Below are 26,462 nucleotides of genomic sequence, written 5' to 3'. Positions count from 1 at the left end.
GAAAACCTCTGAGTGAAAGAAAAAAATCTGCATAGAAATTCTCATATGTGGGGCGCCTGGGTGGCTCAGTGGGTTAAAGTCACTACCTTCAGCTCAGGTCATGATCCCCGAGTCTTGGGATATAGCCCCACATTGGGCTCTCTGCTCGGTGGGGAGCCTGCTTCCTCCTCTCTCTGCCTGCCTCTCTGCCTACCTGTGATCTCTGTCTGTCAAATAAATAAATAAAATCTTTAAAAAAAAAAAAAAAGAAAAAGAAAAAGAAATTCTCATATGCGATATCATATAAATGAGACATTGTAGCCAGGTCAGTGGGATCTACAAACAGCACATATTACCTGGCAGAAAAAGACTCAAACACTTCATGTGTTGGCTCTCACATCATCCCATTTGCTCGCTTATGACAAGAGTGTGAAGAAGAGCAGGGATTATTATCATTATCAGTTTTTTAAAATTTTTATAATTTTTTTTAAAGATTTGATTTATATGGTAGAGAGAGAACAAGCAGGGGGAGCAGCAGGCAGAGGGAGAAGCAGGCTCCCTGCCAGGCAATGAGCCTGATGCAGGACTCGATCCCAGGACCCTGGAATTGTGACCTGAGCTGAAGGCAGCACTTAACCAACTGGGCCACCCACGCCTTGATCATTATCAGTTTTTTAATCTCCATTAAAGTGTGAAGCTACACAGAGAAGCTACAAGACTTGGTGAAGTTCACAAAGGAAATGGCTTGATCTAGAACAGGCTTCCAGAATCCACATACAGGGTTATTATCAATGAGAAACTAAAGCACTCATTTCTATTCTAAAGCATCTTATTAATTTGTTCATGTCTTAGGACAAGGTCAGCAAACTTTTTCTGATAAGGGCCACATAGTAAATATTTCCAGTCTTGTGGGCCATATGGTCTCTGTCACAGCGATTCAACTCTGCCACTGGAGGAAGAAAGCAGCGCTAGACAAGACAGAAATGAACAGGCATGGCATGTTCCAATAAAACATTATTTATAAAAACATACTACAAGCCAGATTTGGCTTAGTTTCCTGACCCCTGCTTTAAGATAAAGGAAATTAAAACTATCCCTTCTTATAGTAACTGGACATGTTCCTATAAAATCCATGCTTTTCTTTGCTTCCAGGGTAAAGATAGACCATGACAGCCATATGTCACAGAGATGTGGGAAGTATTTTAAGGATGCTAACACTATAGTGCATATAGTATTTATATGCACTATAAATGTGTAAGGTCTGCACATTTCCTTCAAAACTAACCTCATGGACACATTTTTATTAGTTAGGGAGGTCAATATGTCTATCATAAATACATTTTAAAATTCCTTCCTACATATTCTGTCTATTGGGATTATTTATCGTGCCTTATTCCCTGGCCCAGAGCCAGGCAGAATATGGGAGTTTTAATACCTTTAATCCATTACATGGATTTTTTTAGAGCTCCATAAGACAAAATAAAATGCACTCTCATGGTCATATATGCAATAAACCCAATATGCCACTTAATATTTCATGTCCCATTTTATATTTCAGTTGTGACGGTTTCCAGCTTTCAGTGTGCAAAATGACATATTTTTCAGCCATCTTTTTGCTCTGATTTTTTTTTGTTGTTTAGATAGCAGACAACTCGTTACCAATAAATCTCACTGTGGACTCTGAGGGGTGACTATTATCACTCCCCAATGTTCTAAGGAGGTATTGAAAGGATTGTCCACTGACACACACCACCCAGTTCATTGCAATGTGAACTGGTCATGCTTATTTTTAATTAGGCCGTGTTACCTTGCCTTGACAAAGAGGTATACATTTATTTTTACGGCCATTTGTATGGTAAGTGGTCTCCACAGATGGTCTGGTCAATGAACCACCCCTTCAGGAATCCACGCCAATGTGTAAGGTCCTTCTTCTTGAACCTGAGCCGCTACTGTGATTTCCAGCTGATCAATAGAATGTGGCAAGAGTAATGCTGTGTGACCCGTGAGGCTAGGTCCTAAGAAGCCTCACAGCTTCCATCTGGGTTTCTGAGAACGATTATTCTAGGGGAAGCCATGTTCATGGCCCTGTGGCCACCATGCCATAAGGAAGCCCGTGTCCTAAGAGGAGGCCACGAGGAGAGAAAGATGCCATGGCAGTCTCTGGCTGTTTAGCAACCTCAGCTGGGGAACTGGACACGTGACAAGCCTTCTTGAACATCTAGCCAGGTCAAACCCAAAGGTGAGTCCAGCTCCGGTCACTTGCAACTACACCCAAGTGAAAGAGCCCAATGAGACAGAACCTCGAAAGTTAATGATAAATTGTGTTTCAAGATACTAAGTATTGAGTTGGTTTGTTAAATAGCAGTAAGTGAAATAGTTCCATAATTGTTAATTAAAGATTATTTTGGTGGAGCCATAAAGAACCTGTAGAAAGGGCTCACTTCAACTCCTTTAGAATCCGATAGATGATAATTTGGCATCTCATGTACTGTACGCTTTGCATGCATTCTTGTCAGGCCCAAGAGCAACTGGAATAATTCCATCTAAAAATTATTAAGAAATTCTGCATGAAAAGGAGTATGATAATTGCTCAGCTATAAATTCTGAGAGAGTCATGATTAAAATAACATAGAATAAGGCCCTTAAATTTTTTCTTAAAGTTGACTGGAATAAAATGGGCCCTTTTTTTTCTCCTCAAATTGCTTATAAAACTCATTCATATCCACCTGAGCCCACATGTGACACCACCTGCCTTTCACCTGCACACACCCTCTTTTATTTTGAGATGCAGATGTCTGCTTATAGGGTCGTTGTATTTTTATTTGTTCCTCCAGGGGACAGATTGAATTCTTCTCCCCACACTGGACATTGCAGTTCAAAATAATAGCAAAAGACCTGCAGTTAATGGGCTATAATATTCACTTGATACCCACTAAAGGAGGGTTTAGATCACTTGCTCTCCGTTACCTTTCATGAAACATCTGGTTCATATGAGCCAGTTAAAAGTGCATACATCTGTAAATAATAAGCCTATGTGTGCACATAATTTAATGAATTAGGACATAAAAAGGAACTGAACAGTAGGGGCACAGCAATTAGAGTAACTGCCCATTTTGTTAAAAATGTATTGTTTCCAGCTTTCACTTGGAAACCCTTTTATTATTCTGTGGGTTCTGAGGCTTCCAACTTTCTTATTTCCCCCTCCCAACAAAGCAAATAGGAGTTTGCCTTGCATCGTTGGCAGAGGGAAGGCTACCCACATTATTCAAACCTGGGACAGGAACTTCCAACTGCTTACTCCTACCTGGGAGACCTGAATTGGGTACCAGAACCTGCCTGTGCCTGGGAACTCTCATCTGTACAACTGAGCAATAACATGGCCTTCCCCAAATGACATAATTCATTTGGTGCACTTGGCAGATAATATGCACTTAATAAATATTAATTATGATGATGGTGGTTTTGCATTCTAATGAAAATCAATCACAACTTGAAATCATTTGGGGCCCAGGCAGAGAGAACAAACCTTGTTCAAAAGTTCCTCTTGATGTTGATTTGGTCTTATTTCTATTTACCTTCTTTACATCATTTCTTGGGATGGACAATAAAAAAAGGGGGAGAGATGACCATGTTCTGGGTAACAGGAAGGATCATCAGAAAATCCATTCCTAGGATATCAAAACAAGTACTAGAAGTCCAAGGAAACCTCCCATACCCATTCAGGTGAGTGTTCCGGCTAACCCATTGATAAGGGCCTGCCATAACAGCCAACTTGAACTTCCCAAGTTTTGACAACTCCCTCTAAGTTTCCTTCACGTGTTCGGAGGGACCCAAAAACATACAAATAAATCAGAGACCACTTGAGACGTTCTGAATTTTAAGTTCGTTATTCCTGAACTATCTACATTGTGCTTCTTGAGCCCCTACTGTGCCCGGGCACTGGGTAACAAAGCAGAGCACACATACGTGAGCAGAAGAAGGGGCCTCTGGGAGAGACAGCATGGCATTTTCTAGAACACACAGTGAGCCTTCCCTACAGTGTGGCCTGTTCCTCTCTGCCTCCCTGAAGCTGAAGATATTTCAAATGAGTTGAAATGCAGCTTGAAAATGTAGGAAAATGTAGGAAGTGAAAACGCAGCTTGAAAATGTAGCCTGGGTGGCTCAGTGGGTTAAGCCACTGCCTTTAGCTCAGGTCATGATCTCAGGGTCCTGGGATCAAGCCCCGCATCGGACTCTCTGCTCAGCAGGGAGCCTGCTTCCTCCTCTCTCTCTGCCTGCCTCTCTGCCTACTTTTCATCTCTCTCTGTCAAATAAATAAAATCTTAAAAAAAAAAAATGTAGGAAGATATACTGTGTGTCCATTTGAAAGCCAAGAGGGCAGGGAGCACAGGAATAGAATTTAATGCCACGGGATATGGGGATATGATTGCTACAAGAAATAGAACTGGAGTCCAGCCCACTGGGATGCTGGGAAAATCTTGGTTTAGTTCTGTAATATGTTAGTCAAGTGCTGCTACGCATTAGCCAGGCCACAGGAAAACTAGTTCCACCCAGAAGGAAAACAAGTTAAACAATGACTGAAATCACCACCCTACTTACTCTGTTTACATCCTCCAACAGCCTATTCACCATCTACATAAAGAGATAATTAGAGCTCCTTAATAGCAATAGGAAAGAAGAATGGCGAAAGGGAAAGGGAACTCAAGAGAAGGAACAAATATTGAAAAAATATTAGTAGCTGGAGTATGGGAAAGCTGCGTGGTTCAATACAGTCACCACCAGCCATGTGCAGCTACTGAAACCTTAATAGATTAAAGTGAAATAAAAAATTCAGTTCCTCAGACATATTAGCCACATTTCCAGTGCCACGCAGGGCAAGCGGCTACATAATGGACACGCATTATAGATCATTTCCATCACTGGAGAATGTTCTATTGGACAGCACTTGGACAGCACTAGTCCACCAAGCGGTGCTGTGCTTGAACATATCCACTTACTTAACCACAGTTAATTCAGTACTGACCAAGCACTCAGTACTATTCTAGGACTGGAAACCAGAAGGACACAGTATTGGACCTCAAAAACTCCCCAGGTTTGAAAGGGAACCCAGTCAATAATACAAAACAGAAACATATATACCAGCAGGAGAAACACAGAAAACAAACCTGGTAACTTGAATGGTACATACTGATGATGAGTATCCAGGTATTACCTGTAAAACATTTTGGCTTTTCTGAAAATATTTCAAAAATATTTTCAAAATATTTCAAAAATATTTTCAGAACTAAATGTGGGGGTAAAGGTCCATTTACTGAGTACCATACATATCAGGGTCTTTAAATATACTCTTATTTAAGTTTATGGCAAGCTTGCAAGGTAAGTGTCATGGACCCATTTTACAGATGGGAACAAGTGAGGGTACCTGGAGCTCTAGCTCCCCCAGCAGAGGCAGTGCATGAAGAACAGCCACCTGCCCTGTATCACACAGTGGCCCAGGGGCACAGGAGCATGCTGCAACCCTGTAAAACATGGCAGCATCTCAAAGATTTTGATTGGCTTCCTTTCAGAACCTACTATATGACCTCTAGTAAGTCACCTCATTGCATCCATCTGTCTGTACTTCCCCAATATAGATAATTCAGCAACCATTTCAAACCGGTTAACAAACAAAACCCCAGGCAGAACATGGCATATAAAAATCCAAAACACAGAGCACGACACTGCCTTTCAAATCTATTGGAAATCACTGAAATAAGAGCATTATGGGCGAGACCAATAATCATGATTATTTATGCAAATTTCATTAAGCAGTAATTGTTTTGTTAGGTTTGGGACCCTCTAAAGAAAAACGGGATACTTAAAACAGGTGGCAAATCCCCAAAGGTCAACATAACTTCATCGTCTCTTAGGAAGCCCTCCCACCCCACCCCTCTTTTTAAAGTTTGGGAAGGTGCATTAGTGATGCTTCACGAGGTTCCCACTAGAGGAATCGTGAACGGCCATGTCTACATGAGGGTCACCAGTGAGCCGGAATAACCCGAGAAACCTCATTCCCCTCACCTTCCTGTGATTCCTCCGTGAATACAAGACTCATCCTGACCCCGACTCCTGCGAGCCTGGAGGGATGAGGCAGACTTCAGCCACCAACAGGATGGAAAACAAGCACAAAAGAGGAAAAAACGGCCTGAGGGTTTCTTCGACCCTTTCGAGAGCTGCGTCTTGTATTCGAGAAATAATGTCGTCAGAGGGACCGATGTGAGTGACGGCTCCTTACTTCGCTCTTTTCCACGTTTCCCCCAAACCAACACACGCCGTGGTCCTTTCCAGGCATGATCAGGGCGTTCAGGAATTTTCCAGGAATTCTTCCCGCAGGCGACGGAGAGGACAGACTAAAGCTGGAAGTGAGGAACTCCACACGGGGGATGGCGCCTCAGCCTCCCCGGGAGGTCGGCCCCAGCCCCGCGCCTGCCGTCCGCGTGACTTCAGACACTCCCCCCCGCCAACACACACACACACGTCTGAGTCACAACTGCCCCCCACCCCGTAAAATGGGGAGACTCGCGCCTTCCACCCAGGAATGTCTGTGTGGATGAACGGAGGACAAGGGACCCACAGTCACCAGAGTAGAATTTTGTAAAATAGGTCCGCCGCCAAACAACAACCCGCTCACAGCCCACCACCGTCCTTCCGTTCAGTCTCTGCTGTCAGGAGACAGTCATTTCCTCCTCCGAGCAGGTGCACGCGTGATGACTTGGGGGGGTCGGGGGCGGGCACTAGGGATGGCTGCCCTTGCTTTGCCAATCTGCATTGAGAGACGGATTTTTTTTTTTAAATTTTGGGGGATCTGGGCTAGCCCCGGGGCTGCTTCACCGACAGAGGGCAGTGCCCGTGAGTCCACGCCCGCTCTGCATCCAGCCCTTCGGAGGACGGAGGACGGGACGCTTCTGCTTCCGCTTCCTCCTTCCCTTCCAGGATGCGGCTGCCATGCCGGGAGAAGCGCCGGCCACACGCAGCTCCTCCAGTTGACGGCCCTCGCTGAGCTCTCTGCCAACGACCGACGTCGACTGCCAGCCATGGGAGTGAGCCTTCCGGGACTGGCAGCCCGCGCCGCCTCGGCCGACATCCCGTGGAGCGGAAGACCTGCCCAGCTGAGCCCAGTCCATCCGCAGGCTAATGAGATCATAAATTGTTAGGCCACGAAGTCTGGGGGCGGCTTGTTCCATAGCAAGAAGTCATAGAAACAATCATAAAGGAAGGAGAGATTTTTTTTAAAGCTACTCTGAGGCACACCCCAAAAGAACATTATTTAACAGATGCTCTGGAAGTATCCACGAGAGTCTTCACGAAGCAAATTTAGATGGTATGCACTTACTCCACTGCTCAAGGGAAGCTGAAAACGCAACCACGTACACCACCTTTAGGAATTACCAATGAAGCCTCCACATGGGAAAGCCTTGGCCTGCACCTGATCCCTCTCCTGCTGCACCAGCTGTGGTTCCAGTGGCTTTTAGGCCTTTCCATAATCAAAGTCATGTGCAAAGTCCTGGGGAGATACTTGCATTTGTGTTATAAGGGGGTATGTCATGGTGACTTATGTATACAATTTCTCCCATACCTTAAGAGTCCAGAGAAACCAGGGACAAAGTAGGAATCATCTTGGTGTTGCCCACAGAACAGAACATACCAGAGCACCTGGAACACGGCAGACACCCAACAGGTGTTTGTAGAGAGACAATGCAAGAGCTAATCTATCAGTGAGTAATACAATGGACTGCACCCCTGACACATCTTTGGGTGAAGCTGTATTGTGACAACGCTCACCTGTGAAAATCAACCATTTGTACTAAATCTGGGGGTCTGGTAAATGCATGTCACTGACTCAGGGCCAATGCTACCCAAATTGTGACAAACAGGAAGTACTGGAACCTAGGTTATGAGCCACAGACAGGGGAACCATCTCACCGAGGACAAGAAATACCAACTGAAACAGTATGTTCACTATGAGCAAAGACACATGAGCCACAGGTGTCACGCTGGAATCTAAGCAGAAGGAGGTCTGTCTCTTTGGTGGCTTCTGTATGTTTTCTGGGTGGGAATAGAATCCTCATTTACAGGATCTCTGATCTTTCTGCAAATCCTGCAACGTAGACATTATTGTTCCCATTTCCTGGCTGTAGAAATCAATCCTGTATCAAGTTAGGCTCCTCCCATGACCTCAGACCAGCAGGCAGTGGGAATACAGGTGGAGAGATGCAATGGAGGGTGGTCGATGCAAGGGGGCACACAGAAGGGAAGTGTTAAAACTCCCAGAGAGTGACAACTTTTCACAGCCTCTTGGCAAGAAAATCATTATACCTTCTTCTCCCGAGAGCTCTAGAGGGACAGGTGATAGGATAACCTTTGTAACAAGAGTACATGCAACTTCTCTACTCTAGAAGCCCAACATGGGTTTCTGGAAACTCTCACCCAAGTAGCAGAGAGATGCCCCGTTCATCTGCATCCTACAACTTTCTCTGCAAATCCAAACCTGTTCATCCTATCTCTAATTCCTATTGTTCCCTCTGATAAGCAGGGCCCCAGTGAACAATTAAAGCTTTCAATAAATAATCTCTAAGCACATTCATTTGATTGACTGTTATTTGATACAGCAGTTAGTTTCAATGGGGCAGTTAATATTGATCACATAAAGTACTCCAGACAAACATGAAACAGTTCCAGAACTCCATGGATTATTACCCTTTATCTGCCAGTCATCTGGGTTACTTGTAATGGTCACGGAATTTAAAATCAATAATAACAATTAGTGTTCTGTACACCAAAACGGATGAATCATGTGAAATGGGTTTTCATATAAAATCAAAGGTAAGGCAGCCTGCACTATGGAAAAAGGCTCTCTGAATTTCCAGCACACACTTGGCAAGGGACTTGCAGGCAAGTCTCCCACACAGGCAGCGAGAGAGAAAGAAAGGTATTTAGGAGAAGATGTGGCCATAAAAACGCATGTGAAACCCCTGACAGTCTTAATCCAAAAAGATAAAGCATAAAAGATAAAAAGTGATCAAAACGAGCGCTAACAAACGTAGTAAAATTAATGGGACTGGCAATTTCCTTCCTCTGAGATGTGCTTCTAGCTACCTTTTTCGGCTTCTGATTCATAGGCATTAATTGTGATTTTTTTTTTTTTTTTTGGTAATAAAATGCCAACAACAGTATTTTAGCTCCATGGCACCACTACTGTAATGTCTGGATAATTAAAATGCAAAGCAACAGAGAAATGTTTCATCATTAAACTGTAACCAGCGCACTATGTGAAATCATCCATTCCAAAGACTTGTTTTTCATCAATTATTTGTTATTTATCTGATGTAAATATAAGAAGGGCTAATTAAAATGTATGCCTTTTTATACAGCTTCTTGTCATTAAAGCCAATGAAAGCATTCTGAGGACCATAATGAAATAATTATGTTTGCCTTTAAGAATTCTCTTCAATAACACATGGCAGTACTGAGCTAAATTAAAACATCAGGAACTAAATTTCGCTTGCCTCCATTTCCATTTTAGTTAATTATACCCCCAAGCTTTCCAATAGACCAGACCCTAAAAAATCTTTTGAAGCTGAAACAACCTTCAGATCATCAGCCTTTTTATAATCACAGACTTTGATAACAAGACATAGGTACTGTAGCCCCAAAAGCTTTGACATTTTTGAGAAGAGGCATTTAGTAGATGAGGTCTTCATTTGCTCTGGAAATTAGAGAAAAATTGAGATAAATGTGATCCAAATGTTCTTCTCCCAGGTAACGGATGCTCTCGTGTTACTGGGTCTCGTCTGCATTACTGCTACCCGAGTATTTTGGAATCAGCTAGTTGGTTTTTCCTGACCTGGTAAAATGCAATCTGTGGCGAACATTAATTGATCAATAATAACAAAAACAAACATTTTTCTCTGAGTCAAATTAGGAGAGTCACCCCTTACTTGGTACTTAAACTTGCAAACAACAACAACGACAGAGCAATCTTTAAGAAAAGAGTAGACTCAGGAGAACTTATGAACTGGAAAAAAATAATACAGGCTTTCATTTGAGTTTCTTCTCCAGATCTCAAACAGCAGATACTTGTGAAGGCAAAAATAATCTGCGTTTAAGAGAACTAGGAAGACGGGAAAGAGGAGAGCAAAATCTGTGGGTTGCTGTCAGGGTGGTGGCAAATGAAATGGTTTTAGCAGGGCTGTCACACGATGCGGATGGGGGTGGGAACTTGGTACTTAGAAAAGTAAATAGGAGTACCAGGGATTAACTCTGACAATGCGAATTCCCTCCCATTTTGTTCGAAGCAGAGAGCTGGTGGGGCTCACGGGTGATAGGATTTGGTGACTGCTGGATAGACCGGCTCAAGACGCATCAGAGGAAAACTGGACAGCTGGGAAACAAATAGCTCTTCTAGAACTACGTAAAATTGCCATTATAGTCTCAGAATCGGCTTTTCGTACAATCAGTCCCTTCCGCCCAGGCTTTCTTCGTGCCCCCCACTCCCAGCTGGCTCAGTTCATCAGCAGTGGGGGAGGCCTGGAGACTCCCGGAATCCATGTGCCCTGACGAGAGGAAATGCTTGGCCAGGCTGGGTCGCCTGGCTGACGTCAGTTCCTGTTATCCTCGCCTTATCGTGCAGAGGACCAAGAGTCTTATCTTACTGAATGGGCCCCCTTTCAGCTCCCCACCCTGCAAGTCCAGTGAAAAAGCAAGTCAGCAGTTCCACTGCCTGCTTGAATTCTCATCTAAGAAGCTCGGAAAGCTCAAGACAAATCATATAGTACCTGTAGACTCACCCTTACTACTTCCTAGGGAGAGAGAACTTCAGCAACTTTATTTTTTGTTCATTTAAAGGGGTTGAGAGGTGTGGCATGACGCAGGAATCCTACTTCTTAGCGATGAAGTAAGGAAGCCAGAAAGGAAAAGAGGAGACTTCAGGACAACATATTGACTGATGAGGTTGTGTTATTAGATCTTACGGATGGGGAAGGTTATCTCATCTCCTATTTAACAAGACATACTTAGGCCAAGCCACTTACAGACAGGATACTGATAAATCTGGAACCTGAGTTAACGCCACTCTCCACTCTCCATCACCACCCATTTCAACTTTCTAAGAAGAAGTGGGCCAAGAACTGATACAGATTTGGTCAGAGTGATTCAATTTAATAAGTCTACTCCTCCCCCACTCCCAATGCACACATGTGCTGGAATCAAAACCAGTCATAATACTTAATCCATTCTGCAGGGGTGCTTTCTATTTACAGATCTACGGTTTGCCACAAAAGGAATTCATGTTCAGAAGAATGACCCAGAAGCACAAGGCATTTTCAGTCATAACGGAAAAATGAAGCTGGGAGCACTCCGGCTATATTGACCATAGAATCCAAACAAAGAGTTTCTGTGCCACTCCTGGGTTCAAGGGGCAGCCTCAGAAATGTCGTAATATTGAAATATCTGGCATATTTCCATGATTTATGTGGGAATTGTGGCAGTATATCTGAAAGTGGGTTATTCTAGAAAATCAGAGATGTACGATTGCCCTAACTACCCTATAATCTGAAAGGCAAGATTCTAACATTAATATCTTTTGGAAACGTTTTTAGCCAAGATTTTTCTGATTAACCCTCATCAAAAGCTCCTATTTCCGAAAGAATGTATTTAACTGATAGTTAACTGAATCTATAGTGGAACATTTTAAGTATAAAAATGTCATTTAAAGATAAATTTATTGGCACTTACATGTAACTCAAACTCTATAGACGAGTCTTTTAAAGATGTTCTAAAATGGATACAGCGTTTATTGTTTAATAAGACCGGTGTGACTTGAAGAGAGTTGTATATTTTGTGTCCTGGTTTCACATCTACATTTTCCTCCTAGAGAGTAACTTTCTCTTTTAAAAATTCCCGGCCTTTTGTAAAGAAAAAAAGAAAAAAAGAAAAACATCTAATTATAAAGATTATAAATTCCGTGAGAGCAGAATTTATAATCGCTATCATTTCTCATGTAATCCTTTCTGAGATAGTTTATTGATGCTTGTAGAATGTACAAAGGGGAAAATGGTTAAGATTTTCTTCCCTTTTCATTCATTTTCATTTCAAGATTTTCATTACATCTCAGGGGCTTAACATGCTAAAGGTAAATTACAAGCGTCTGAGAGCCAGAAGAACTTTCTTTTTTTTACTTTTATGTTTTAAAGAAAAGTTCATGACAATACTGACTGGTTATATATGGTCAGAGCCAGGCTTCCAGAAATAAGAAAACTTCTGATTCAGGTCAGTTAACCTATCAGAAATGGCCATTCTGGTCATTTATCTAATAAGGCAAATAAATAAATAAATAAATAAATTTATTTTATTATTATTTTTTTAAGGCCTATTTTAGAGCAAAGCCTTTGCACTTGGGCTGGTGAGTCAAATTCTAGCTGGAATTTACAGATCAATTCCACAGCTTATGTTTAAGCGGACAGAGTTGTACCTCTCCCGTTTTATTTTTTGGAATCTACATTGTATGGTGATAAAATTTAAACTCATGTGGTTTTTTTTTCCCCTCTAGGTTATACATCAACAATTCCCTACCCAAAGTACCATGTTATAAGCATGCTGACAAAATTCTAGTTGTTTTTTTTTCCTACAGGGAAGGATAACTTTGTGAATCTTCAGCTTTTTTTTTTTTCAAATAACCGTACCCTGCACTCTATCCTGCACTCAGAGATGTAAGCAAAAGTCCCTTTTCTTTCTTCTTTCTGATGGTATTAGTTACCACTGTCATGTGGCCGAGAAGCAGAAAATTATGTCCTACTTTAGAAAAACAATTGAGCCTTTTCATCGAAATATTTATTCAAAACCCCATTCAATTCATACGGTGGCTGTCAGTCTTTATTTAGTCTCTCTTTCAGAGAGTATCTTTGATTTTGCCACTTTGACCCCAATTTATATCTCACTAGGAGAGGATTTGGATACTGTGTAATACTTAAAATTCAGGTCCCAGGGTTTTGAGTAGGGGACTTTTCTTCCTTAATCACACATCATTGTTTGTTTTTTAAAACAGATTATTTCTCATTAACGGGCAAAATACTACTTCAAAAAGAAAATATTTTTTTTCCTTTTTTCTTTTGATGGTCTGAGCATGGAGACAACAGGGAAGCGGGCCAAGAAGTTGTCACACTCATGATTTCACCGAAAGCAACTATATTTAGACCACAAATATTAGGATTTATCTTATGCCCACTGAGCAATTAATGCTGAAAACATCTGGAGCAGCCCTAATACCAAGATAATCCAGGAGGCATATGAATAGAAACTTTGTGACTATGATACCTTCCAGGGGCAGTCTTAAATCGCATTATTTATACCACATTCCCTTATAGCCCACTAATCTTGACTTCAAATTTTTATAAAAAGCAATTCGCAGGCCCTACTCCAACCCGTAGCTGGTTTGCGTGTCATTTTTGTCATTAAAATTAAAAAAAGAAAATAAAAAGAATATTCTAACACCTTTCAAAGACGGCTTCTGGTGTGTCTTCCAATCAAAGGGTTTTCTCTAATTACTACACACACATACACACCCTGCAAAAAATAGAATCTCCAAGCAGAAAATACTTTTAGTTGGAATTTACAACTATTTTTCCCCCATGCCCACTGTTTTGTCTGTGTTAAGGGCACAAACAGATCTGCTTCTCGTCAAAACAGTCATTAAGTAAAATGGAAAAGGTTGTGGTTTGTATGTTCTTACTTATCCAAGTGAAGCCCTCATATGCTTTTATTTCAAAAGTCCTAACTACCCATGCCACCCTGAACCAAACACCATGTGGCAGACATTTGTTAGAATCTTTATTTATGCTTAAAAACTTAATCTCTTGAACAACTAAACTGACCGTCATAAAGGGATTTATGGAGGATAAGCAACCCTGCGGGGACATACACAATTTTTACAATTTATTCATTTAACCTAGAGCTGGGGGTGTGGGATTTAGAACCCTTGTGAAATTGACCACAATAAGCACTAATTGCCCTGCTTACAAAAATAAGACACTGGAATTTCTAAAATCCCTTTGTCAAATGCCTTTATTTACTTTTTCTAATGCAAGTTTCTTTGATTAGCTGAACTTTGCTGTTATCAACACTTCTTGCTTATCGGCTGGTCCTAGGCGAATGACACATTCACCACTCGCTCTCCCTAGATAAGGCAAATCCCTTGTTTAACTTGTTCAAGAACAAACAAAGCTTTTCCCCCTACTCCTACAACTTAATAGGCATGTTTGGAGGGTTAATTACAAAAGGGAGAATGTCTACTTGTAAAGGCTCTGTTAGGTCTACTAGCTTTCTGCCAAGGGTCCTGAGCCATTTTTTTTTTTTCCTTTCGTTAAGAATATGTTTCATAGAAGTTTCTTTTAGAAGAAAAAGTTCTGCAGAGCCCCTATTCCCTGAGATTCCAAATGAAACTGTTCATACTCTTTTAATTGCTACAAACAAGGACAGGTCTAAAAGATCTGTTAGTGGGTTGCAAAATTATTTTGTAACACTTGGTTTCTTTGAATTCTCCAGAAAGAAAACAGGCATTAGGAAACAAAAGGCATTTGGGGAGCAGCTGAAGATGAAGACGCCTTCTAAAAACTATATTCTTTTTGCCCTGGTTATGACTCTACGAAATATTAAGTCAGACAGCCAGACTGTTGGCATCAAATGGTTATTGATTTTTCAGCTACAAACCTGTTGATTTCCTGGCCCAAGAAGCAAGTCTTTATCGCCAAGACAAAGTTTCAGAGAGAGCAATTTAAATCTAGTCACCGTGCCCTCTCTTTCCCTTTTCTTCTCCCTCTTTACATAAGCCACCATGTTATTAGGAAAACTCAATTTCTTCCAGTTAAACTTTGACCTCTTTGAAAACAAAGATTTAAAATGTCATTTTCAGGCTAATGCTCCAATGAATTGTCAAATAAAGTACTAAAAACATTTTGATAGATAGCTGAGCCATTTATCTAAATCACTGTCAGGGCAGCCACGCATCCTGCAGGCTCCCACCACAGCCACCCGAAGGTGGGATTTTCTGGGACTTCTGGTCATTTCTCAAGCCTGCAGCCACACTACTGTTGACCAGATGCGTGCCTCGGCATTGTGTCAGCTTCAGATAACCACATAGTCAATATTTTTTTAAAAAACCGGGCTACTCCACTTATATTTCCTCTCCTTTAACTGATGTCCAGGTTCTGGGATGAACTGCAAGATATGGAAATAATGAATGGCTCAGCCCAAGGGGTGTTCATTGCCAGTAGTTTTCTAGCAAAACAGCAACTTCTTAGAGCAACAAAGTGACTCGGAAAGGTGGCAGCAGGGTCAATGCTAAGAAATATTGCCTTTCCTTAGCAAGGAAAACATTGGAAGCAGCAGCTTTAACTGGTGGTTTATGAACTTCAGGAGCAGCAGCCACCCTAATTAGGCTAAATTCCTTGCAAGGACAATGTCATATTTTAATTACTTTGGACTGTTAAAACACACAAGGGGGGAATATATACAACTAGCAGCTAATCCAAAGAACAGCAAAGTTAAATTCCCCTCTGCATACATTTTAGTAAAAACTGCACAATGTGTCAAATTGCCTTACTTGAAGAATGTTTCAAAGTCCTGTGGTCACACTCTACTTTTTCCCCCCCCTCCATGCATATTTTTAAAACTGTTTTCAAGAGACTGTAAGGCTGGTAAGGAGAGGAGCGGGGGTCGGGAGGGGTTGTCTGGGAAGAAAACATCTAACAGGAAATTTTCAGCAGAGGGAATCAATATGTACGCCAGCATATCACACCCTTTCACCATTAAATCATTAAATCCTTTGTCTTGCTACCAATGCAGTTTGTTTCCAACGTCTTCATTGCATGCAAGAGAGACAATTCATTTTTTTTTCTTGGTAGAAGAAGGGAAAAAATAAACCTACATTGAGCAGTGTGCCGATGCTGCCATTCGGTTTGGGTCAATCCACTGAAGCATGCTTTGAGAGCTTTCTCCTGGAGCATGCAGGAAGACGGACTCGCAGTGTAGAAATCCAGGATTTGCCCAGGACTCACTGACAGAACATCCATACAGTCAAACATGATCTCCCCTGCACCGAATGTCTGCAAAAGTGCTTATCCTCTAGGTGTGGAGGCAAATGGCATAGAAAAGTCCACCCAACTCCATCAAACTCTGCCCCTTTTTTGGCACGTAGGCTGTTGGTCTTTTTCCCAGCCCCGAATCATGAATTATGACAGACAAGCCAGCTAAAAGCCTGTAATTGATCCAAATGATCATTTACCATTTTCCAGGCTTGCTCGGCCAATCCAGCCGGGGCGGGGGTTCCCAGAAAGATCCCAAGTTCTCCTTCCAAGCAAATGCCTGCAAAAAGCCTTCCGAATGCGGTCCGGATCCTACCCCGACGGTGCCCAGACAAACCCTGCCCGGCTCGCTCGCGTCCTCGGCATCCCAGTCCTCAAACAGCTCGCATGGGGGAATTCTGGTCCCCCCTTTGGCAAAGAATAGACCCTCCTGCCTCTGAACAGCTCACTTCCTACTACTTCTGTCACACAGAATGAAAGATTGAATTGCCTAATATATGCGAGTGAACTTTCGGTGAACCCTTCCCGGGCTGCTAACCTTCAAATGACCCAACGAGTCTGACATCACCAACTCCCAGGATTCTCACAGAGCTTAAAAACTCCCAGCAGCCCTGCAAAAGCAGACAGCCAGAGCGGCAGGCAGCGGGCGAGCGTGCGAGCCGCCTCTTTCTTTCCCATTTCTCACCTGAAAAACAATGCAAGAAGTGCTTTTAAAACGGGCAGGGGAGGAGCCGGGACACCGGTGCCGGCTCACGTTGAGCGCCAACTTCGCTCCCTTTCCGCCCCTTTATTCGCGGCGGCTCAGCTGGGAAGCGAGGGTCCCCGCTCGCCCGCTCGCCGCCCGCTCGCCTCCTGCCCACCCCCGCGCCCCCAGCCCACCCTGTAAATTCCTCTGTGCGCCCGCCTGTCTGTTAAATTCCTTGTAACTTAGGTATTTTTCCACTCCCGAATAAGCACATGCAAGCCCTAAACTGTAGAGCAGAGGAGAGCTAGTCCTCGGGGAAGCCTGGGGTTGAGAAACTTTCCATTTGATAGCTCCCCTCCCGCCGGTTCCCCTCCCCTCCTCGTCCCTCTTGCAAAGCCCTGCCCGAAGGGATTGCACTTGCTCTGGAGTTTAAAAAAAAAAAAAAAATCCAGCTTTCTGGATTCATTTACTTTTAAAACATTCTCTCAAGTTTATATGCAGCAGTTAAGAATTAGTGGCTTCTGCTCCCAAACACACACACACACACACACACACACACACACACACAGAATGACACGGATATATAGGATTTGATTTCAGGTCCTGATGGGAGAAAACACAGCGGCCAAGAGTGGATGTGGGACTCAAACTGGAATAGGTCTCCATTCCAGTTCTACTTCTTACCGGCTGTGTGATCCAGGATGAGTATTTAACCTCTCTGAGCCTCAGCATTCTCATCCATAGAATGGGGATATATTACTTCCCACTTTAGTGGGCTGCTGTGAGCATCCCTCCCTCCCCGCAAAGTGCTTATATGGCACTCAGTATGTATCCTTCAACATGTACTAACTCTCATTTCATCCTCATATTTTTCATTGAGGGAAAGAAGCCCTGCTAGGGGAGGCTGAGACCTGTCTGAGGCTTCAAAGCTCAGAACCGTGACTTGCACCCAACTCCCTGGGATCCCAGGCCACTGTGAAAATTATTTTGCGGTTCCCACAGCCTTGCACCCCAAATAGCATGTTGGTGACCTTTGTCATCTCACGCACATACACACAACACACAGACACACACATATACACCACCACATAATTAAACACATATTTTGAAAACTGGTTAAGTGTGAGGGTTTTATATTTCCAAAGGCCTGTTTACACCAATATTAGCCCCAGCCCAATCTTGGTTATTTATTAGAATAATTTTACGAGAAAGAGATTCTTTTTTATACTTCCCATATTGACCCAGCCTAGAAGACGGAGAAACCTTTTCGGCGGTCTTAAAACATGGAGCAGGACAGATGCAAAATTTACCAATAAATGCAGGCAGAGAGCTTTCAAAGGGAGAGCCAATCCACAGTCCACGTTGCAGCCATTTTGCACAACTTGCTTCAGGATGCAAAGTACATCCAAGAAAGGAAACTGCGGAGGAATGAAAACACCCTACCACCTCTACCAACTCTCCAGTCTTTACTTGTAATTCTTCCACAAAACAGGGCAGGCAAGTGGGTGGGCTTGAGGGACAGTGTCCGTGCCCCTTGTGGGGAAGAACGCTGCTCCGGTCTCCTTTCTCTGGATAATGCTGGAATGTTCATTGGCATCCAGGCCTTTTGGAAGCCTGTCAGGGGGCACCCTGCCCCATGCTGAACGGCTACTCTGTCTCCAGGAGTTGCTAAGTGGCACTTGTGGTGTGACATGAAAAGTATGCATCACACACACTTTCCAAGTCAAAGATCCTTTTATGAAGGTACATTAAAACAATTTTCAGCCCAGCAAGCTCAGTTCTTGCTATTGAGAAATCCAGGGCGAAGGTGGGGTGAGATCTTGCTGAAACTATGTTTGTTATTCTCTCTCTCTCTCTCTCTTTTTCAAGTGGCCATTATTTTGTAGCAAAGGTTTATAAAGAAACCCTTTAACTACAAAGACAACACACCTCTTAAGCAAGGAGCACAGAGGAATTTACAAAACATTTAACACACTGTCATTAAGATAGTTGTAAAGATACACAAGGCACCACATTAGGTACCAGCCTCTGCGTATGTGCACTTACAACTCCAAATGCTTACTTATGGTTCTTAAGAGTCCCTTGGAAACTGGACTCATCCCGTGTGTGATAACGGAGGGGACTGAAAAGGTATCTGAGAAGAACAGAGGAAGCAGCTACATTTGAAACACAGCAGGAAGCATAAAGAGAGGAGAAACTGAGGTATCTGCTCCCCAGGGGAGGGCATGGCACTGCCTGTTCAAACATCTTTCCAAAGGGTACGGTGCACTCATCACAAGGAGATGATGATGGGCATGGTGTCTCCCAAATTCTGTTTCCTTTCATTTCTTAAGCTAGAGGATTAGCCTCATCTAGGAAGAGAAATGACTGCTCCCTAATTTCTACCCTCAATATTATATCATGGCACAAAACAATCATGAAGTATGCTGGGGGTGGGCTGCGGAGGGGGTAGGAGATTGGGTGTTTTCTTTCTTTGCATGAAAAAAATTTTAAATTTATAATCACCTTGGGGTTCTCTTAACTGTAGGGGAATAAACTTGGGCTTTTGAATGCTGATCTTCTATTACAATCTGTGTGAATAGAATATTATGGGATTCTTCCAGTGCAACAGCACTCGCTAGTCTGTTCATCATTTCTCATCATGAGTTAATTATGCTGATGGCAACTATTAGAGCTATTATTTGATCTAGGTATTAATTTATAAAGCAGCCCCCAAATTTAGCCACATGTTTCTTATCATTTCTTCATCAGGAAATCTAATTCGTATACTTCTGGAAAACCGGTCTTCCTTCAAATTCTTCATCTTAAATAAAATTAGGGAAGATTTGAAAATAAGCCACACTTCTTTAAATAGCGTATCCATGTACCATAAAGATTAATGAGTAGGTAGAAGGTAAAAAAAAAAAAAAATGGCCTAGTTAATTCGGGGATAAATGAAGTTTAAAGTATTGACGCCTATTTTAACCATGATCCAACAGTTGGAAGAAACCTTTCCCAAATAGTCTCTAAGGTACGGCATAAGATAACATTCTTATATGTGTCCTCTCCTCCGTTTTGTGTTTGATGAATGATAAAAGAAACTCTAATAAAAGTAGTTCTAACCACAAACAAAAAAGCAAAAGTTTGAGACCAAAATCCATTTCGTTTCGGAGTAACTGTATATTTGTCAATGTGACACAGCACATTTGAAACCCATAATCATAAAACAAAAATTTATAGCCAAGGTTCAGGGTCTACATCTGTTTCTCTGGTTTTCGTATAGCAATTACCCACTGGACAATCCAGAAAGAAACACCATGAATCATGGTCTGCAAACATGTTTGAACTGGAGAGTTTTGTGAAGAAAGAGCAGGCGTCTCTGCGTACCAGGACTGAAGCCGGCTGTGTTCAAAATTGGTCACATGCTTTGTGATGTCTAAATAAAAAGATTCTCACAGGCGTAGACATATCCACCCGAGGCACAAGGCATGCCAAGTGCAGGCAAACATGGGGGTGGGGTGGAGGGAGGTAGACACGAATCATTTTAAAAGACACACCTGCCTCTTCCATGTTATTTCGGTTTGCTTCATTTTTATTTATCTGTTTGTTTTGTAACCGTTAATCTCATCTAAACTCCTCTTGCCACAGTTTTGCCAGAAAAATAGATGACTAGCCCTGAGTGATGTGTATGTTTCGGCCTGGAAGCCAAGGCAGGGATGGGCTGCCAGCACATGGCCAGTGTTGAGGCTGTTCCCGGGGCTTCCACCCAGGCAGAGCGGCTTGCTGTGCTGGTGGCCGGGAGAAGTTCTAACGCTCATCAACGCATGGAAACTGCTTCTGGCCCTTCCATCCGAACACCTGCTAATGTACCAGGACTGGGACTGTTGATGGCCACGAATCTTACATCAGAAAACGCCAAAACGCTCTGCAAACAGGGATTCACAGAGTGACTCTATGCATCTGTGTAGAGACTGGGTCTTCTCAGAATCCCAAGGAACATATGTTCTCCCTCAAAAATGTTTCTCCATCTTCAGCATTGGCCACGGTGTCCTTCTTTCATTTGGTTCCTTTCTCCCCAGTTTCCTGTTTTTTCCAGTGTCCACGATGAAGTCTTCCCACCTGGGTACTTACAAACACCATTCCCCAAAACAAGAGGCACACTTCTCCCTTTCTGCCCTTGACTTGTTTTCTCTAGCACTTCTCTGCTTTTGCTGGGCATGACTCATGACTCATAAAGACATCTCTTCAAGTCCAACAGCTTTTGTTGGTCACAGCTTGAAGCTTAAAGACTTGCCCTCCTGAATGTCTCAGTATTGAGTCCCTCGGTTTGGGAGAAACCTATCTTTGTTTTTTGTTTTGTTTTGTTTTTTTTCCCCCTCCTTTTTTCCACTTTTTAAATTTAGACTGCGCCTTTTTTTTTTTTTAAAGTACTATACATTCTGCAACAACATGGATGGATCTTGAGAGTATAATGCTAAGTAAAATAAGACAGAGAAAGACAAATACCATATGATTTCACTCGAACATGGAACCTAAGAAACAAAACAAATGAACGAAGGGAAAAAAGAAAAGAGACAAACCAAAAAACTAGACTCTTAACTATAGAATACAAACAGATGGTTACCAGAGGGGGATGGAGAGAAGGGATGGTGGAAATAGGTGATGGGGATTAAGAGTACACTTATCTTGATGAGCACTGAGTAATATATGGACTTACTGAATCACTATATTGTACACCTGAAACTAATATAACACTGATGTTAGCTACACTGGAAATAAAATTAAAAAAGAAAGTAATACACCTTTGTAAAAACTCATAATCTGGTCTAGAAGCTATATGAAAAAAAGTTGCTGGGTATGTATCTGTATATTTTGGGGGGAGTTGTTGCTTTTCACAGATATGATAAAATACTATATGCTGTTCTGTAACGTTTGTCTGTTTAGAAACATTTAACGTTTTTCTTGAAACCCCTTCCTAATAAAAAGTGCATGTAGAACTCTCACTAAAAAATAAAAACAAGAGACACCTGGGTGGCTCTGTGGGTTGAGCATCAGACTCTTGATTTTGGCTGAGGTCATGATCTCAGGGTCCTGGGATAGAGTCCTGAGTTGGGCTCCACTGTCAGTGGGGAATCTGCTTGAGGATTCTTTCCTGCTTGAGGATTGCATATCTCCTTCAAATGAACCCAGATGCCCCTGGACTTTCTTTTCTCCACCACCAAACCGTGCTTCAAAGCCCATTATTTCCACCAACACTTCCTCCCCCCAATATAGGATGGCAGTATTGAGGAGATGGAAAATATAACAATGACTCCCGAGAAAAAATGCCAATGGCATCACCACGCTACAACTTGCCCTTGGCGTCCCTGTATTGCTCTGCCAGAACTACTTCGTCTGTCTCATGTCAATACCTCTTCCAATGAGCTAAGAGTAGATGTGCCACCTCGTTGGCGGAGGGCTTAAAAGAACAGCAAGACACTTTCCCAGGATGGGAAGAAGCACAAAGGATTCTAAGAGTGCTTTGTAATTATTTCATGTTAATATTATTAAGGAAGGAGAATGTCTATAACGGTATGCCTACCTTAAAACCTAATTCAGAACTTCATTTTTTGAGATCATATGTATGAAGAGAGGCTATTAGTTGGCTCTTAAACTGTGCTGTTTAAATTATTAAAATTCAGTACAATAAGAACTTAGTTCCTCAGTAACACTAGCCATATCTCAAGGGCTTCAAAGCTTCATGTGGCTAGTGGCTACCATGTCCATGGGACAGACAGCACAGATACAGAGCATCTTCGCCACCACAGAAAGTTCTATTAGGCCACAGTGCTCTGAAAGCTGGGCTTAGTGATCAGAGAGGTGCATGGTGGGTGGTGCCATAGATTCTGGACATCCACTGAGTGTGTTAGAACCCACCATATGCCTCTCACGAGCTGCGTGACCTTGGGCCAATTACCTAACCTCTGCGTGCCTTAATTCCCTCACCTGTAAAATGGAGATATTAATGATAAATACATTAAAAGGCTGTGGTAAAGATTAAATGAGGTAATACAAGTAGAAAGCACTGGCAACATTGCCTGAGATGTAATAAGTACTTACAAAGTGTTAGTGGAATGTCTGCAAGAAGAAAATGAAGTCGGGGACACATAGCTCCAATACCATTGCTATGAGGCACAGAGACTATTCTGTCTGGGAAGTCAATTTTCAATCAGGATGCACAGGTCCGGGGTTCAGGCAGATGCAATTAGGACAAGATCCCTTGAGAGCTTTTGCTGTATAGGTCTGGGTAAGTAGCATTACATTGAAGCATTTTTATATATTTGTATAAAAGAGAATGGTTTCTTCTATTTTACAAATCAGACACTGAATCAGAATGGCAATGAATTCTCTTACTAGCCCCACCCTGTTCTCTCCTGTTGGGGGCAGGACATATATCACAGGACTTGCTGTTTTCTGCAGGAATGGTATTCTGTCTCAGGAGCACCAAGGCCAATTATGGTTAATTAAATGACAAGGACAGAAGACTCACGTTCTTTATCTTATCTTTCCAACCATCCATCCATCCATCCATGCATCCCATCTTCTTACTCATTCATCTAACTGCCCAATCCATCTGCCTTTCTAGTTATCCGCCAACTACGTGTCTATCTACCCATTTACTCACCCATCTACCCATCTATCCATGCGCTAACCATCACCTACCCATGATCCAATGATCAAAAGTGATGAAGAAAGTATGGCTTTTCAAACAGGCAACATACAGAGTAGAAAGAGGGACAAAAGTAAAGCTTCTCAGATTATGCATATGTCTTTCTCTAGACTCCTTGAAAAGGATTTCCTGATGAGATGTGCGGGCAGAAATAAGGTCAAAGGCACAGGCCACTGGAGATTTTAGTTAAACAAGTTTGATAAATCAGGCTGTGGCTGGGGAGCCCCTCAGATCTAACACACCGATCTCTAAGAATGTCTTAGGATTTGAAATGCTAATGAAGCTGAGTTCTATTAGCAACACAAAAGTTTTTGACTCGGAGGGAAAGCTAAAGGCTCGAAAGGAATTTCCATCAGATTCTACAGGGAAAGGGAATGTAAAAAGTAGCAAATACATCAGAGAGGCTATTGGAGAGGGACTGGAGTTTAAATTCATCCTGGTGTCTGACAGAGAAAAAGGCAAATAAAAAGCCCAATGTGATTTAATGGGAATTGAGGGTAACATAAAGTCAAGTAGAAATCTCTGTGAAATTTCTGTTGGGGAAACAAGGATATGTATATATGTACATCACACACACACACACACACACACACACAGTATGAACACATTATAAATATTTTTGATGAAAAAATAATTTTTTCTCTCTTCTTTCGAACTGCAGGTTATAAAGCCACTTTCTGAACATCTACCTCAACGAGGGCTTTGAAAACTTCTGTTTGAGAGGATACCATGGTGGCTTCCTAAATTAATTTTTGACATTTTGTCATTGTTTGCTTTTTCAATTTGAATTAGAGATGTTTCAAAAGAGATTAGCAAAGATACTTCAGAAGCAATACTTCCAACATTTAAGGGAATGCATATAAGCACAGGAGGGCAAGCAAAGGAAAAAATAGACAGAAATATGAAATATCTCCTCTCTCCGTTCAAGCAAATGCAATGATAAAAGGCAAGACCACGGCAGTGATTCCCAAAGCATTGCAATCCTAGGGCTTCACACCTAGAGTTACCTAATGAAAATTTCCCAAGGTCTGGTAAAATAATTGGCATTTTAATAAAGGTCCTTAGGTACTTACCCAGAACTCTAAAGTGTCAGACTTCTGCTATGATGGGATATTCCATTTGGTGAATGGCAATAAACAGGAGACCCTACAGAGGATTAAGGTGTTAAGAAAGACTTCGAGAACTGGAAATGGCAGGGCTCTGAGTCTGGACTAAAGTCTTGGCTCTGTCCTCTGCAGATGTATGACTTTGGGCTAATCTCATCATCTTTCTGAGCCATGCTTACTCTTCTTGTATATGAAGATAATGTCTACTTCAGATGATAATGTCTCATTGAAAGGAAGCTAAGGTTAAATAATGAAGTGAAATAACATATGAGGAAAATTCTAGATCTCTAAAGTGTTATGGAACATTAGGCATTACTAGTCACATATTAGGTGAAAATAGACAAAAAATATTTTCCGCTTTTTTTTTTTTTTTTTAAATTTTCCGCTCTTTGATAAACTCTGTGGTGGAAAACTGCTAACTCTCGCCTCCCATCTAATTCATAACCCCTTTTAAATTCCACAGATTTAGGGACACCTGGGTGGCTCAGTCGGTTAAGTGTCTGCCTTGGGCTCAGGTTATGACCCCAGTGTCCTGGGATGGAGTCCCACACTGGGTTCCTTGCTCAGCAGAAACCCTCAGCTTCTCCCTCTGCCTGCCCATCCCCTCTTTCTGACAAATAAATAAAATCTTAAAAAAAAAAAATTCACAGATAATCAGCTGAGAACAGGCTATACAGAGAGAGGCCATATTGCCCCTCGACCTTTCCAGCTCACTGTGGCTCTCACGTTCTCAGCAACAAAATGTGAAAAGAAATGCTGGGCCCTAGTTCTTCATCACTTCCTCAAAAAGTAACTTCCTACCTCCACTTGCTATTTCCACCTTTCTATGCCAACTGGAATGCCATGGGACCCTGTGTGGACCGTACAGATGAGGACAGCAGTACAGGGAAAGGCAGAACCATAAGAAAGAAGAAACTGGAGACCTTGACTGCCCATTGCCTCCCTACCAGCCAGGATTTCTTATTTCTAGACAGTTACATGAGAGAAAAAATAAACTTCTTGGGGCGCCTGCGTGGCTCAGTGGGTTAAGCCTCTGCCTTCGGCTCAGGTCATGATCCCGGGGTCCTGGGATCGAGCCCTGCATCGGGCTCTCTGCTCAGCAGAGAGCCTGCTTCCCTTCCTCTCTCTCTGCCTGCTTCTCTGCCTGCTTGTGATCTCTCTCTCTGTCAAATAAATAAATAAAAATCTTAAAAAAAAAAAAAAAACTTCTTTCACATGTATGCTATGATAGTTTTGGGTGTCTTTTAAAATCAAGTTTGGTCTATATTCTAATTAATCAAATCACGTTTGATGTGTTTAAAATTGAAAATAGGAGAAAGGATCATCTTGGTACTTCCTTATGCAATTAATTGCCCAACCCCTTTGAGATGTGACTCCTGTTAAAGACCTGCCTCTCTTCTAGGGGGGGCCAGGCTCCTCTCTCCTTTCCCACTGTGCGGACTGGTCAGTGGCAGGAAAACACGACTGATTTCCACTGTCCTCCGTGCTCCAGACGCTGAGACAAACGACAGAGTATTTCATTTACATTTCTGTGGCACAGACAGAATGTGAGCTAGCTCCACAGAAGCTTCTGTATCTTTTCTTTTTTTAAATATATATATATTTTAATTTATTTATTTGACAGACAGAGAGCACAAGTAAGCAGAGAGGCAGGCAGAGAGAGAGGAGGAAGCAGGCTCCCTGCCAAGCCGAGAGCCTGATGCGGGGCTTGATCCCAGGACCCTGGGACCATGACCTGAGCCAAAGGCAGAGGCTTTAACCCACTGAGCCACCCAGGTGCCCCGAAGCTTCCGTTTCTAACTCTGGACATTACCCGCAGCTTCCTGGGGCATACCACCATTCGGGTGCGGCTGGTTCTAGCCATCTGGATTGTGCTTGGACAATCCCTC

The 26,462-nt window shown here is 42.4% G+C and overlaps 1 protein-coding gene across 6 annotated transcripts in view; it reads right to left on the bottom strand.

Annotated features, from left to right (window-relative positions):
- Positions 1-26,462, bottom strand: part of RARB (retinoic acid receptor beta) — a 450,938-nt gene that overhangs the window by 148,472 nt on the left and 276,004 nt on the right. The window contains exon 1 of one of the 6 annotated variants that reach the window (XM_082686916.1): positions 16,780-16,922. The exons of 2 other annotated variants lie outside the window; for them this stretch is intronic. Coding sequence is in view for 1 of the 4 variants with exons in the window: in XM_082686912.1 (XP_082543038.1) it covers positions 15,938-16,094 (157 nt within the window). In the remaining 3 variants the exon portion in view is untranslated. 3 more of the 6 variants (XM_082686915.1, XM_082686912.1, XM_082686914.1) reach the window with 3 other exon arrangements.

This window comes from Mustela nivalis (assembly GCF_964662115.1).
Source record: "Mustela nivalis genome assembly, chromosome: 1".
Taxonomy (NCBI): Eukaryota; Metazoa; Chordata; class Mammalia; order Carnivora; family Mustelidae; genus Mustela; species Mustela nivalis.
This window is presented reverse-complemented; position numbering and strand designations above follow the sequence as displayed.